The 16250-nt window shown below is 50.7% G+C and overlaps 2 protein-coding genes across 2 annotated transcripts; both read right to left on the reverse strand.

The window, feature by feature from the left end:
• Positions 1-8316: 8316 nt before the first annotated feature.
• Positions 8317-12896, reverse strand: LOC100908138 (WD repeat-containing protein 36). Its single transcript, XM_029112253.1, has 15 exons — positions 12696-12896; positions 12355-12483; positions 12054-12176; positions 11780-11939; positions 11499-11652; positions 11184-11418; positions 10900-11085; positions 10659-10813; positions 10389-10560; positions 10128-10279; positions 9855-10045; positions 9513-9752; positions 9046-9381; positions 8723-8941; positions 8317-8488 (listed from the first exon to the last, which is right to left on the reverse strand). Exons 1-15 carry the CDS (start codon positions 12843-12845, stop codon positions 8370-8372), a joined length of 2721 nt encoding a protein of 906 aa, XP_028968086.1. The 5' UTR covers positions 12846-12896; the 3' UTR covers positions 8317-8369.
• A 460-nt stretch (positions 12897-13356) lies between these two features.
• Hmgcl (hydroxymethylglutaryl-CoA lyase) lies at positions 13357-15795 on the reverse strand. Its single transcript, XM_003746198.1, has 8 exons — positions 15569-15795; positions 15163-15270; positions 14712-14907; positions 14485-14559; positions 14261-14395; positions 13862-14041; positions 13658-13772; positions 13357-13562 (listed from the first exon to the last, which is right to left on the reverse strand). Exons 2-8 carry the CDS (start codon positions 15204-15206, stop codon positions 13357-13359), a joined length of 951 nt encoding a protein of 316 aa, XP_003746246.1. The 5' UTR covers positions 15207-15270; positions 15569-15795.
• Positions 15796-16250: the final 455 nt, after the last annotated feature.

Here is a 16250-nt window from a genome sequence, read left to right on the forward strand (position 1 = left end):
GTTGGTGTTCAGCTTGAATACTACCAGACGTATTCTGTCTATCTCCGGAAGCACGGCTCCTTTAGTTTCGAGGATCGAACTGTATCGCACAACCATTTCTCGAATGTGTGTCCAGTATCTTCATTGTTCGAAAATTTCGGGATCCTGGTGTTCAGATGTTCCATCACCGAATGCGCTGAGGTGGATGTTGATTTCGCCGCTTTGAGGGCTCGGGCTACCGCTTGCCCGATAAGCTCCTGCACTTGTTCTGGTGAGAAACTCATCTTGAAGTGAGTTCGGAGGTTTCTTCGTCGCCAACTGTTGTGGTATACGCGTTCTGCCTCTGCCAAGTGAGCAACGTTCTTTTTCCATCAAAGGGAAGAGAGACCCAGTAGGTCCAAAAACACCCATCAAAACACACTATGATACACTCCAAACACCTAAACGGACACCACAATTTATTCCAAAAATTGAAACACTGATGAAGAAACTTAGAACAGTGGAGAAGAAACATAGTGTGAATGTTACTCAACAAGATAAAGATGAACTCATGATGAGTATTCAGGAGTTAGAGAAAGAAATCGCTAACAGCGACGATGTTGAATTAAAAGACTTGGTAGATAAAACCAACGCCCTCGTTACGATCATGGGACATAACACCAGGACAGAGGAACTGAGATATAGGATCTCTCAAGAAGACACTGATCCCGAAGAGATGTCAATCCTAATGCAATCTCTCTCCCTCGCTGAAGAAAACCTGCCGCAAAAAATGACATAACTGAGATACTGGAGCAATGTGAGGTAGTGAATACCCAATCTCTAGTAGCCGAGCTAGCCGAAGCAGCCGTGAATGTTAACATCAACCAAACGTTCTCACAAGAGTCTCTAGACTTACAAGACAAGTCCCAAGAAGTTCAACGCGGACTCATTCAGCACGATCTTCAAAAGAAGAAAGGTGAACTTCGAAAGAACTTATTCGAAGCATCATCATCTGAAGAAGATCCAGCCAGCGGAATTCAGCCCATCCCAGGAGATCGTGATCCAGACAATCCTACCCCAGAGGATGCAGGAAACAAGAGCGACGACAACAAAGAGGAACCGACAACACCGGACGAAAACGTTCTCGAGACGTCGATCTTCCAGCACCAGCAAATGGTCTCCTTCAGAGTAGATAAAATGGACTACGAAGAAGGAAACACCGAGACCAAACGAACCAAAAGAATTCGGAAACACCCTTCCTTCTTCGATGTCACGCATACTAGTGCCCCGCGATACGAGTCCTTAAAGTTCGACCAAACGAATTGTTCTCTAAAGAAAGGGAGATGTCGCGGTCGGCTTCCCAGCCTAACGCGTAGACTGGAAAACTGCTAATCAGATTACAACGATTCTGGGTCAGCATGGCGGATAACGAGATGGAAAGGTTGAAAGTGGCCCTTGCTCTAGAGAACTATGAAAGGAGCCACCGATTCCAGAATAAACAAGCACGAGCCAAGTACGAACTGAGTATTAACCAGGTCAACTCGACGGTGTCTTCCTTCTGTTCCAATACCTACGCCTATACCACAACAGATGGCTATGCTCAGCATCCGACAAAAGGCAAATTTCCTTCCCAGGACGGGACTCTTGGCAGTCTGAGGTCCTATGCTGCTCATGGTCTCTGACTCAAACGCGATCGAGAGGAACCGATTCGGAAAGCTGCGATAGGAACAGGTTCCGTTCACAGCGCTGAACGCTGGCGTTTTTTTCGGACGACACTTAGACTACTCCATTCGACTTTTTTCCACCGACCGGACAACTGCAGACGAGGTAGAAGTGGAGCTCCCAGTGCGATCGACTCGTCCCAATGCTGCATTGAGGTCATCGTCAAGCTGGCCGAATGATGAGGAGGACGCCTGTGATGTTTGATGATTAGCCCTCTGTGCAAGATGTTGCCTCGCTGTCCTTGGCTGGACATCAATACCCTTGACGTGTCTGAGACTGAGACCGATCTTCGTACAAAATGCCGAAAACGTGCCAAGGACGAGCACTGATCCAAACCATGCTCGTGTCAAGGACAGCAGAGACGATGATAACAACAGCAACCTGGAAGACAAGAGCACGATTAGACAGATTTATTGACCGATCCTCGGCGGGAGTCTGTCCTCCGCTTGGCTCCGCTGATTTCCAGCCGGAATCGGTGAGAAATCTACCATGAAACTCACCAGATCCCGAAAGCGTCGCAGCCTCTTGCGAGAGAGCGCGGAAGTCGCAGGCGCGTAATTCGTCAGAACGAATCGGAGCATTGCACAGAGTTACACGCACATGTTTCTGAGAATAGGCGACGGGGACTCCTGCGCAAGATGCGGTGTAACAGCGAGCTTTTTACCTCGCGCCAGGGGAGAGCCATATTACATGCATTCCTCGATCCCCTCAATGCTTGTCAGTGATAGCACACGTCGGAGAGTAGTTTGTCCGTACTCTCTATTCTGCCTGCGTGTCCACCGCGAAACACCATGTATCTAAGGCCTCCTCGCAAAAAGTCCGTATCGATTGCGCATGTGTCGCTGGCCCCTTCGACGGTCTCCCTTTTGCGAATGCCATCCGAACCAGCGACCGGAAGAGACTGCACGAGAAGGAAAAAGATCATTCGATGGCGTTGAGAAATATCCCCTCAGCCTCTAGATCCCAAGACCCTGGAAGATCAGGGTTGCATCTTGTATCTCAACAACGGGCTCAAAGCGGAGAATCATAACTCATAATAGCATTGGACAGCCGACAGATCAACTGAGATTTGGCTCGGGAACTCCTTCCGCGACTCTGATCTGCCTCGCTGAATGGACTCGCGATTCCTCAGGGTCGAACGGCGTCGTTGACGATACAGCGAAATCAAGTCATTCCGGCGCGACATTATTTTCAGTGCGGATTATGAGGTCTCTAATCCTATCAGGAAGTTCACTTCACGAAGGGCGAGAACTTTCTCATGACTTCTGACCCTTCTCCGATTATTCTTATGAGCCCGGAAACCTGGGAAAAAAATTTTTTGGGGCCGTTGCTCCATGGAATGAGGTGAAAGTCGTCCCGTCCCAACAGACACTGAAGGGTTAGATCTTCAGTAATCTGACGTAGAACAGAACAGATGGGCCGAGCATACACGCGAGCCCGGGATCCCGAGTACCTTCCGCCTATTCTTCCTCGGTCGGCTCACCGAAGCGCCGAAGGTTGACTGGAGTGTTTACACATTGAGGTAGACCGACCGCCGTTCAGAACCGATGGGATCGCTCTTTCTATTGAGGAGCGGACATTGAGCGCGCGGACTCACTATCGCTATTGGCATCTATATCCGGAGCTATTTTCCGTGGGCGGCCGGTCGGTAGGTCAAGGTTCCGGGGTGTCGTCGTCGGCTCGCCGATCTATTGAGAAACGTCATCGCTCACTGAAGCGACCGATCATTGGCAGACGTTCGTTGTCGGAATGGACGGAGTGATAAAGAATCGGAGAGATACAGGTATCGTGGAAGAGGCCCCCAAGTTTTAGAGAGTCATTCAAGAAAACCGAAAGCGGAATGAAATCAATTTGTCCGACGACGATCGATAAGTTTTCGAGATCATTCCACCTTATCTCAGCGCCGAGAGCGCTTGGAGAGGCTGCACCGCTCAATCCGTCTGGAGGACTATCTATAATATAATTATGCGCGCGGTGAGAAAAGCTGCAGCGGCGTTTCCGACTATTTTTATGCTCCGCACCGATTTGAGAGGCCATCTCCCCATGGATGGGAGTCCGGTTAAATTGGACCATTTCGGCCGATCCCTCCAAGTCCTCTTCAACGAGGTTCTCCTGTATGTTTGACTTTCCAGTGAAGGCTGACAACTCACGGTGTTTTCATCTGCGAGCTCGCGGAGCTGCTCCCCGTTTTTCGATATAGAAAAACGAGAAAGGTCAGACGAGATTTGAAAAGTTTACTCAGTTAATTTAAACGATGACAGTAGGGAGTTCGCTGAAATTTCCCATAGCGTCCAATTGGTCATTTGAAGTTTTCGGAAAACAGCGACCGCCATGTCATACGGCTTGTTCGGGGTGCTCGGACTGCTTATGATCGGGAGTCGAGTGACCGGTGCCGATGATGCTGATGACTTGGTCGTTTCATTCAATACATGTGGTGGGTATTTCAAGACAGTATCCGTTCGATTATTCATGAAAATCGCCGGGTAGGGTCAGAAGTCGAAGCCTTCCGGGAAGGGGGTCGTATCAGCCACCTGCGACGCCTCTTCAATGCTCTCCTCTGGATCCGTTCTCCTTTGCAGCTCACGGCCCGGAGTTCGCGCAGCCGTTCGCAGATTGTATCTTCGAGAGTTTTCCTCCGAAAGTGAGTTCGGTCTTAAGAAGGCTTACGCAAAGTCTCTGACAACACATAAGAGTTTCTCGTACACGGGTGGCTTATGGGACCTATCATGATCTCGCAGGCAGCGGAACGGGCTCGGAAAAGAATCTGTGGTGTCCCGGGGCTGACGCCAACCGACGTTTTCCTTCTGGTGTGCAGAGCGAACAAGAACGAGGGCGCGATGCTGGTAAGTCTTCCCTGGGAAGAACGGATAACCTCGCACGCAGACCTTGAATTCGGATTCGTGACCATGAGAACCCCCGGGCTGGGACCATGGGATGGGATTTGGGATCCAGGAACCCGGTATCACGGCGGATTCCATCTCGAACTTCTCGGGATATGGATGATCGACGGAGCTAATCCATGAGTGCTAATTAACTCTATCGATTCCATTTTTGTAGTTCGGCGAATTCCTGAGGGAGGTGGACGTGAGTACAGAATCGCTTCGCATCCCTTCTTTCAATGCGATCATTCGAAGCGAATCCGACATAAATCTGCATAAATTCTTCTTCAATTCCAGAAAGCGGATCGGAAGGCCGCGAAAGAGGCCGGAGCCATATGCAATAAAAAGTTTGAGCACCTCTAAAAAATGAAACCCGTAAACCCTTTCCTGACGACTTCTGCTCATTAAGAAAGGAAAGGAGTGCGGCCGTCAGACGCGACGCTCGCTGGCATTGATATCCTTCCGATAGGTCGCCTTTAGGCTAACTGACCTTTTTCAGAAGTAATGAAATCGTTCCCGGCCATTGAGCTCACGACAGTGAGCGCGCAGATTCTTTATTGCTATCGGCCTCTATATCCGGAGCTGCCCTCCGTATGCGGACGGTCGCTAGGTCAAGGCTGCAAGGTGTCGCCGACTCGCACGATCGGTCTATTGAGCGTCCTCATCGCTTATTCGTCCGGCCATCCCCGCGATCGCTCACTCGAATGAGAGTCGCCGATATTCTTCCGGATGTATTTGCGAACCCCCTTCAGTGAGCACGAGTCGATCGCCAATGGTCGGGGCAGAGGCTCGCTTGCGGAACAAACTCGATGACGCCTCGAGGCTCGGAGTTTCGTTCTGGTGTCGGAAGTTCAACAGAGGCCGACAGTGTGCCCTGCTCATTCAATTCCGAAGTTCTCCGAACCGCGACCGTCATCATCACTGGGTAGTCGAATAAGGGGTTGGGATCGGGAATCAGCAACGATCAGATAAACAGAGCACTGTGATAAAGTTCCTCTGAGCACAGCGCGGATACGAGATGGACGCTGTCAACAAAACGAGCCGATTCTGTATTTTAGAGTCCGCCCGAACGTTCAAGGCCAGAGAGTTGGATTCTCCGGAGCTATTGTATTTTAGCGGGAAAGGTTTTTGCGGAGAGACAAGTGGGAAAAGTATGCTTGCTCTCCCAAATACTTTCTCCACTCCTGAGGCTGTGGCCAGTTATAGCCCTTCGACCGAGCCGCGTCGACGTCTATTGGCTAGCCGGTGCTGCAACAGTGAGCCTGCCGTGCAGGGACCGGACGTTTGGAATAGGAGTGCGGCCATGGGTCGCATCTCGAGTAAATGTTCCCTCGAGGGACTTCCGAATCGAGGTCAAGGCAAGCCTTGGCACAACAACACCAAGGAAAGCCGAAGATGAAGTAGAAAAATGACTTCGACACGTCCGTGGACGGTCACTAGAGGGGAGGCTCTCAGTTGACTGAATCGTTTCGGTAAACCCCGGCCGTAGCAAATTGTTGGAGCGTTGGGGCCATGCAGCCTACAGTCTCCCTCGCTGAGTGGTTATCCCAGAGGGCTAGAAGTCTAGGTCAGGACTCGACCTCGATGCGCTGTTTACTTTCCCAATCGAAACTCGACGAGCAGCAAGTTCTAGAGTCCGAGGCTGTCTTCGTCCCTTTCCTTACCTCAATCATTCTTCATCAATCAAGCTCATCATGCAGCATTCACGGAAGTGATATTAAATCTCTCTGAGGATCTCAGGGCTATAGTTTCAGAGAAACTCTTGAGCTTAGTCGATCTCCAACGAATAATCGATTCCGCGTAATCGGGACAAGAAGTTCCCCCTCAAACGGAGGCCAGTGCGATTCTGAACAAGCTGCGTCACATGGGCGGCTCGTCGCTGCTTCCCAAGGATTATGATGCACGAGGATGCCGTGAATGTGACCATAGATTTCCGGACTGAATCTTTCTCATAGCATTTCTGCCCGACTCGGTCAGCCGCAAGGACATGGACAACGAGATTCCCAGCATGTACCACTGATGCGTTTCCATTCGCCTCGATGGGATCGCCGAAGCGCAAGTTATCGAGGAAAACGAATTCGGTCAAGATAAATGTCTCAGCTGACGATGATGAAGATAGCGCGGACAGAGACGGGACCGTTGGGCTCAACATCGATTGGTGAGTATATCTCATCTTCGACTCTTCTTCCCGATATCCCGATTTTCGATGAGGGGAGACGATTTTCGCTCGTTTGGGCCTGCATTGATCACGCTTGAATTCCATGCGATGTTTAGCTAGTGATAGCGATTCTTTCATCATGACCCATTTTCTTTAGTGAAAACCACACACCCCTGGGATCGGAGTCCACCATCGAGACCTCATCCTTGACGTCACTCACGGCGCGAGCGAAAGTAATTGAATCAAGTGCAACATGTACAGATTTGGAGTCCGTCGAGCCCTTGCCGCAGATCCTCAAAAAGCCAGTCGAGTCAGCTCCGCGTGTTAACTGCCTGCCTCGCGAGCAGTCGAAATCGCGCGACACGTCAAGGCCGAGTGGAAAGCCAAGATCCCGCGATAGGTCTGAGCTGCGCGAGAAGCTGAAAACGCGAGCGAGGCCGAGGCCGCTCAGACGGTCGAAAACCAAAGCCAGAAGTTCCGGAATGCGCAAATCCTTTCGGAGACTGGAGGAATCATCGTGGCGCAAGTGTGCTCTGAAGGGCGTGATACTATTAGGTTTCGGAGTTTTTTCAATAGCTGCGTATCAATACCTGACCGATATACGAACCGCCATCGTGGACGGGAGCTCAACACTCCTCAGCACGGAGCCGACCGAAAATTGAATGATGCTCACCGAGAATTTAGCAAATATCTGAAATGATAATACCTCGGATCGTTCATCCTAAGGTTCATCGTGTAGATATAGACCCACGGGAAGGATCATTCTGAGGAAGTTCCAACAAAGGCGTCTGTATCTACAAGAGTCGATAGCTCTCGACTGACGACTGATTGCAGTCCTTGCCTGTCGCGATCTTGCGCAGATTCCCCGAGCGCAGTGGCTGCGCCTTTCATTTTCGGATTGGTTTTCTTATAATAAACGAGAATATTGTCGAAACTTTGGCGTCGGAGACTCCTCTTTGGTCAGAAAAGTCCCTCACCTCCGGGTTGAATTCCTCAGTAATCTCCGGGAATGAGCTTCCATCTCAGGGGTCGAGAGCGAACAGCGGATTTCCGAAGGACTTTTACGACGAAAGTGCTGCGAGAACTTCCCACTAGTGGAGACTGCTGTAGGGGAAGGCATTCTGCGCAGCAGCAAGGGCAACTGGAAAGCTGAACCTGAAGCCCGCTCCATCAGGTGAAACAAAGGAGCTGGAGGGAGTACTTCCTCGGAAGTTCTCTCTCGAATCTGGGCAGGGATATCTCTGCTTGGACCTCGCCACTCCAATGACGGGCAAGCTTTCCGGAATCGAAACTCATCGACATTCTTACACCAATCAGTCTTATTCACGTCCTCGAGGACGGCTCCTGGAAGAAATTATGAGGATGTTCTCGGGAAAGGGGCGCGTTCGGGGCCGAATCATCGAACTCTTAAGATCTTCGATGAACTTCACTCATTCCCCTCCGCGCCTCAAGATGACCATTGGGAATCACGATCGGTGAACTCAATTCGGAAATCAGCAGATCGGAGACGACCCACCTGATATTCCTGCTCCTCCCTCGACAATTCCACAGATACCATGGTCGCGGGAGTATCGCAAATTCCATGCACGGTGTGATTCGCGCGCTAATCTTTATTGGAAGCTTAATGTACAGTCAATATCATCGAATCATCCTCATAGAACAGCGCTCCTCAAGTAGTTGACAACGCACAAACTTTGAGAGAAAAGCTTCTTCAAACCTTCGTAGGAGTCGTTCTGAGCCTCCATCACCAGTTGGAGCCGCTCGCAAATATCTGGAATGAAAGGATAGTGTTTTTCCGTGAGGAGCATGCGAAGAGAATGCCCTGATGAACGAAAAATAAAATCGAGAATGGAACTTCGCCGCCTAAGCTCAATTATGGATGTAAATATTTGATTCAATATTCAGCCGATAGCCCCGCATAGTCCGATTCACGTCGGACTCGCATTCTCCGGAGCCGCATCGGCATCACGCGGAGGACTCGATAGCTATGGATGGTGATTCATACCGTCATTGTCGAGGACGACAGGGGTGTGCAGTTTCATAAACAAGGCCAGGTAGGAATTGACCAACTCGTAGTCTTTCTTCGTACGCAGAGCGGCTTCCATTGCCTCCAGGAAGGCAGCCATGAGCTCCAACGAGCCTCCGTTCTCTTCGGACAGAGAACGGATCTCCAATTCGATGACCGACGGTCCGAGCTGTTTCAGTCTATCCATGACAGGAGCATCTGAAAAAGGGACCGCATTCAATTACTCCAGCTCTAGTCAATAATCTCAGAATCTCTGAGTTCTCCCCTATTCAAACGGAGGGGGTCCGTCGAAAATGACTCACAGTTGTTGGTCTCTGAACACCGTAAGAGAAAGTTTGCGAATGCTGAATAACTCCTGGAGGCGGAGGTTTTCACGACTTTCGACGACTTCTCGCCGTCTGCATCCTCTTCCACCAGGAACTTGAACTCCAGTCCCTGTACAGTCGGCAAGAAGAACGGCGCGGCTTCGGGTTTCTTGACCGCCTCTTGGGGTTTGTTCCTCATCCGGATGACGTCCATATTCAGTAGATTCAACCACCGAGATACGGGCAGGTCGCTCAGTAACACCAGGTCGGAGTTCTCTTTGTTCTGAGACAGCGTTCGCTCCTCCGCTGCGTCCTCAATGTTTTCATCGTCGTCTGCGAGCTCCTGTGGATTCGAGGATGGTTGGCGAATGATTCGAGAAAAAACGTCAGTCTATACCCCCTCTCTCCCTCGCTTTCGAGGGATAGAGTATAGCGTAGCAATTCCGGGGAACGCTTGACGGTACTCACCCCATCTTCTTCATCTTCCAGACCCTTATCGATGCGCGATGAAGGCAGCTTCTCCTCCTGTTTCGGGATGAAGTCCGCTTTCAGGGGCGTCAGGCTCACCGCATCGTATATCGTTGTGTTCGCCCAAAGGTAGATCCCCACATTATCGGCCAATGCCGTCGCCAGAAAGTCACCCGTCGGTGAGAAACATAAGGAACTGACCGGAGACGGGGTCCGGAACGCAGAGATCAGGTGTCCTGAAGAAAAATGAAACCGTATACGCCGGACCAATTTTTTTCGTCCCGGAAGGGAATTTTCCGGGTGACCATAGACGGGTGTAATATTTGGACGCGCCTCACCTGTTGGTAGATCCCATGTTCTGACGACGGAATCCATGGTGGACCCGATAAGCCATCTGGCGTCAGGACTGAAGGCGAGGTCCGAGATCGGCGCCTTGACCGTTGTGAACTTCCTAACGACTCGACGCACAGAGAGGTCGACTATGACCACAGAAAAATCGTCTAATCCCAGCGCCAGCATCCCGCTCTCCCTGCAAACAGAAGACTGTCAGATTCGCGAAACCTTCGTCTCTCTATCGTTCGCGCAGCGATGGCTCGATTCAATCTGCTCACCTGTGTAGATGGCCCATGGAGCAGGACGAATCCAAGGTCAGACTCGAGATGGGCTTCGATGTGTGCTTTTTGAAACTCCAGAAGTTCACCAGGCCGTCCGCCCCAGCTGATATCACAAATTGATTGAGGCAGTCCGACCCGACGAAACGAATCTATGGGGAAAAGTATTCTGGATGATGCTACCGATGACGTTATCCCTGATTGTTAACTCCTCAAGAATTATGCCGAATGCGATCAGTTCCGGAGATCCCGAGACTCTACCTGTCCTCGATGAGCCAAACCATCCGGCCCGTAGCTCTCTCTGTGCTGTCCGCTCTGCAAATTGAAACGATCCAGGTGGCCAGAGCTGTATCCTATGATCGCGAAGTTCCCGCACGACGATACCGCTGCACACGAAGCTATGGCCTTGTGATATCGATTATCTTTAAAAAATCTGCGGATAGTTGCAAGTGTCAGTATACGGAAAGTCGAAATGAATATGCAACGGATGAGGTTACGCGGTGCGGTCACACGAGTCTTGATCTGGCCCACCTCTCATGAATTAGCTTATGCTTTCCGAGTGATCCCTTGTCGGCAGACCACGTTTGTACGAGTCGCATATCCTGATGAACAGTCACGACGGAATCCCATTGTTTTTCACGTGTCACCTCCGATGCGATATCGATGACGGGAGGGAATCTCAGGAGCTAGACGGAAAACAAGAAGAATTGTTTTACGGGAATCGTTCTGGGGACTACCGATGTGGAGAAAACTGCGGGACCGTCTTCCTTACTTCTTTCGATTCCGTCGTCTTCGCCCTTTTCAGAGACTTCTTGCTGTAGGTGGCGCAGCCGAAATTTCTATTGTAGGCGTCGTGGACTGTAGAGAACGATTTCAAGGTCGAATCGCCTCCTCCGGAGAGTATTTGTTTTCCGTGTATGTCGTAGAAGCGTACTCGTCGCGGCGGATGAGCGTGTCCCTGAACGAAAAACAACGGCCGTGACACCACGCAAGCCAGCTCTCTCGAATCAGATTCTGACTCCTAGGAAAGTGGATCGAGGTGAATTTATATCTCACCTCCCGGACTTTGAGCATCCGGCCGCCGCCATCCGCCATGTCGAAAATCCACATTCTCAACGCGTTATCGGAGCCGGAAGAGATGAGGAGCGGCTCATTGTTCAAATACTGCAGACGGGTGATCTTGTTCTGATGAGCTTCGAACAGCTGCGAGTGAAGCTTCTGTTCTTCGAGATCCCAGATCGCCATGTGTCCCGAAGGGCTCGCCGTCGCCATGTGAGCAGGGCCGTGGCTCCTGGAATAATCACCCGTGACTACAGGGTGATGCATTACAGAATCTTCGTCGCTCAGAGGACGTCAGAAATCGGATCTAACCTGAAGGAGACAGCGGTCACAGGACCCCAATCCTGCACGAAGTCGAGGATCGTTTCGTCCAACTTCAAATTGTGGAGGATAATTTTTCCGCTCGCGAACCCGATCCCCGCAACGTCCACGGCGGGGGACTGTTCCAATGCTGTGATCTGCTCTCCTGATACACACCAGAACGAAAAGATGAATTAGATCCTTTCACGGGGGCTTGCCTGCATTCGACCGGAATCTGATCTGAGCTCCGACAAATCAGCCGTCGATCGATTCCTAGATCCACGAGTACACACCTTTGAATTTCTTAAATTCATATACGAGTTTGTTGGAGGCAATATTCCAAAGTTGCATCAATCCCTGGTTCGAGGCGAAGAGGATTTTATTCACGTAAGTGTTGGGGTGCATCATGACAGAGATTCCTCCGATCGAGTCGAGTTCGAGCGTTGTGTACACCTGGGCGAGAGGGGCGAAACTTGAGAATCTTCAAGGACTGTAGCTGAGAGGAGATAAAAACTCGGGGGACAGTCTGAATCAATGGAGATTTTCCGAAACTCCTTCCGGTGATACCTCTGAATCTTCTTTGTTCCACACGACGACCTTCCCTGACTCATCAGCAGAAAGCAGATGATCTCCAAACGGCAGAAGGAATTTGATTCGGGTTTCGTGTTGGCCAATATATGATTGTTTGAGCTGTCCGAAAATCGATCAATTTCTGTCATTCATATAATCGAAGTCAAGATATTTCAATGCTTTCCTCGTCGACATCATATCGTCTCGTCCGCCCAATTCCTTCAGGGAAGCGGGATCTATGTCCGATGTTCCACTCATGGTTGTACGAACGCCGCACGGGAAATCAGCTCAGACGTACCTCAACACCCTTCTTCCATGAGAAAATTTTCCCGCCAGCAGCGGAATACACCCGTCTCGAGTCACAAGCGAGTGCAGAGATTTCATCGTCGTGAAGAGGTGAGATGGAGAGCAGATTCAGTCTAGTCCCCTAGAGAATAAAAATTGATTTCTGATTTGATGGGACTCAGTCAGAGTTCCGCGAGAAACTTCAAAACGAGATGGAGTGAAGTGATCGATCTTGGTCGCTCTGACTGCGATGGACCGATTGAGGGAGGGGTGGAACTCGGAAGTTCTCTGATCCCGAATTCTCATGTCAGAAAGCAGATGATAGACTCCGAACATCCCAGAGTTCTTACTCACCCCGTAGGCATGGAAGTGCCGACCGACAGCTGTGAATATCAGATATTCTTTCCTCTGCTGTTGGAATTTCAGGACGAACGGGATTGAGTTGCACACGAGGCCGAGCGCCCTATGGCCTCGGAAGATGTCGTTGGACGTTGCCACGGTCATGATTCAAATTCTTTCTGAATCATTGAGGACCCAATTCCTCCACCTCAGAGTTTGAGCTCTCCTACTCTTCTCGCGCGAAACCAAAACACGGCAACCACGTGTGTATCGATGAAGATCATCATCGCCATTATTTACATTCTCACGCTCTCGGAACCCGCTCCGCCGAAGCGCGCAATTTGAATGAATAGGCCCACGGAAGCCGTCCGTGTCCTATCCCAGAGACAATGGAAATCCTCCGGGAGCCTTTTCTCGAGCGTGAAGAGGAGTTTCTCTCCGGATTGGAGAGGCTGAGATGCTACTCAATGGTGCCACCTGGTCGGATGGATTGGAAAATTCTGACGGAATGTGGGGGTTCCACTTCCACAGCGTCCGGAAGCTACCGACCCTACCCGAGACAGCCGCACTTCAATTTCTATTCGGATATCGCATTTATTACTTCGATGAGTTGCGAAATCACAACACTCTGGGAAAGACGGTCATATTCGCCTACGTATTCAGACTAGGTAGTCGATCATTCTTGGCACTCCGGCTTTTCCAGCGCACGATTGACTTTGCTGCCATTGACCCGATTGATTTTTGAGCAGATGAACCGACCAGCTTTAATCAGCTTGATCAGATCGACCCCGGTCGAGACCCCTAAGCCATCCAACATGTAGACGACATCTTCCGTCGCAACATTCCCAGAAGCTCCAGCAGCATATGGGCAGCCTCCCAAACCTGGAAGTCGATCATCTCGCTTAGAATCTGGTTGGTCGACTCGCGTCCGTGCAGCGGAATCCAAACGGAGATACACATGGGAACATAGAACTCACCACTGACAGAGGCGTCGAGCGTCGATATATCGTATTCCAAACCCGTCAGAATATTCGCGAGAGCTTGACCATACGTATCGTGGCAGTGGAGTGCGAGTACCGCCGGGGGAAGGACCTGACGATCGACAGAATATCGTGAGGGGCATTTCCTCATTCCCCTTTTCGTTTAGAGCTCAGAGGCTAGGAGCGAGGCCTCGGACTCACCTTAAGTACTTCCTCCAGCATCCGAGACGTGGAACCAGGCGTGCCGACGCCGATAGTGTCTCCCAGAGAAATTTCGTAACAGCCCATATCGTAAAGAACTTTCGCCACGCCCGCGACTTTTTTCGGATCGATCGCTCCCTCGTAAGGGCAGCCAACGACACAGCTCACGTATCCCCGTATCTTCAAAAATTGAGATATTATTCCCGAATGGTATTCGGTGGAGATCACAGGTTTTGCTCCCATCTGCGATGCGGGCATGCCGACTTCTTCTCAAGGAGGAGGAGCGTCTAGACAAGGCTGATTTCGAGAAGGGAACTTCCATGGTATTCCGGATGAGAAAATGGTGCAATGACACATCTTGGAAAGAATTACAGTTTTTTTCCTTTGTATTTAACTCACTCGGAGGTCGTGTTTCTTTGCTTCTTCGATCACGGTCTCGATCCTCTTCAAAGATTCGGCAATCGAACAATTTATATTTTTCTTCGAGAAGGCTTCTGATGCAGCCCCGAAAGCTGCGATCTCCCTCACGCCAGCCTGCGGAAAAAAATCTTTTCGTTTCGAGGAGGCCTGCTCTGAGTCCAAGTGGCGAGAGCCGTTGGAATATTCAGCCGTGGAAGGCCTACCTGCAGGGATGATTGCAAGCCCTGAACATTCGGCACAAGAACAGGATAACTGACTCCGTCGATTTTATCGATCCCCTGAAAGCAGCAGTTCGCAAATTCGGTCTCTGTCCCGCATTTTCATCGCTGCTGAAGTCGCAGCCGCCCGAGCAATCCAACGCAGAGGGTGAACAGAGCCGAGCTGTGCCCCATGCTCATCTTGAAATTTTCGCTCAGGTCGTGGAGATCACCTTGAAGACTTCGCTACTATCGCTCATCTGGGGAACCCATTTCGGCGAAACGAAAGCGGTCGTCTCGATGCACTTCAGGCCTGTTTTGGACAACAAGTTCACGAACTGGATTTTCACATCTGTGGGCACGATTTGCTTCTCGTTTTGGAGGCCATCTCTCGGCCCAACCTCGACGATCCTCACGAACTTCGGATACCTGATGAGAAGGAACCCTAAGAGATAACGAAGACGAGAAAGAAGATAGTGTTCGACTGAACGTATTGTTGGTAGGTGTGAATCGATGGGGGAGTCGATGTCTCTTGCCCTCTCTTTCGGGCTGCCACATCAAGCTCCGAGATCCGTGCGCACCCCCCTCCGCAGAAGTCTCGAATCTGCCGCTGACTCGTGATTCCTGGGTGCGGTGGGTCAGAGCGTCAGAGCCGGCGAGGTCTCGACCTATGGTTGGACTAACCGTTTGAGCGTGGAGTACAGTCGCATATGACATTTGAAGGACATTTCAAGAAGAGGCGATGCGCGCTGACTTGTATCTTCGAGACAAACGGGTTGAAATTGGCGCGTACTGTGGAAAATGGGAATCAAGTGGAGTTTCGATTTCGGAGATCAAATCCATGCGGGTAAAAATCGCTCCCAAGTCAAAGCTCTGCCTCATTCGAGAATTGGAGTCAATCCTCCCTTCGTGGACCTTTCATATCCCCCCTGAAGAACGCACTCAGGTCGGGCAACAAGTGTCGATGTCTCAGCACGAAGACAAAGGAGGCACACTCTCAATAATCCATGATTTCAGAGTGAGAGGTATGATTTGTCAGAAACTGCGGGATTCCGCAGATGATAGCCCGATTCTGGAATGTTCACTCTACCTTAGAGTCTCTCGGCTCAAAATCCCGCTCCCAAGTCGTAAGAAGACATTCCCGGTGCTTGATCCTCTCTCATTGACAGCCGCGAAACGCGGAGCGCCAACAAGAACAAATCAGGAGAACAGAACCAAGGAGCGGATGTGAAGTCTGTTGCCACAGTCTGATAGGTATCCGTGTTCTTGAGAGATTAGGAGATCCTTGGTTGCGAAGAAAGGCGCTCAATACACTGCCTGGAATATCTCCCGTATTATCGAATCTGAGTAGCGCGGCGATGATGATCTCTGCTTGACGCGGTCATTTCGTGATAACGTCTCCGGGGTTGTGATAAAAACGAGTCCGGACTCCATCGGTGATGGAATGACCGTACCCCGTCCATTCTGCCATCGAATCCGGAGTTCTGAGTCTCCATCGGAAAATGACACCCGCATACCGGGAGGGAATCCTGAAGGAAGGTCACGGAAGAGTCTTCGATTCAAGTCCCGAATTCTATCCGTGATGCCTCGAGTCCAGATTTCGTCAATCCAGACCAAAGCCGAGAGTCTTCGATCCATCACGTGAGCTGCAGAGCTTGAGGACTCGCGAGGTCAAACCTATGCGCCAACCCTATCATGGGGATTCTCCGAGGGGGAATCTTGAGGAGAAAGCTCTGGACATCACTCCTCGGTCTTCCCGGGGCTTTCCTCCT

Source organism: Galendromus occidentalis, unplaced genomic scaffold, assembly GCF_000255335.2.
Source record: "Galendromus occidentalis unplaced genomic scaffold, Mocc_1.1 scf7180000077488, whole genome shotgun sequence".
In the NCBI taxonomy this organism is placed as follows: domain Eukaryota; kingdom Metazoa; phylum Arthropoda; class Arachnida; order Mesostigmata; family Phytoseiidae; genus Galendromus; species Galendromus occidentalis.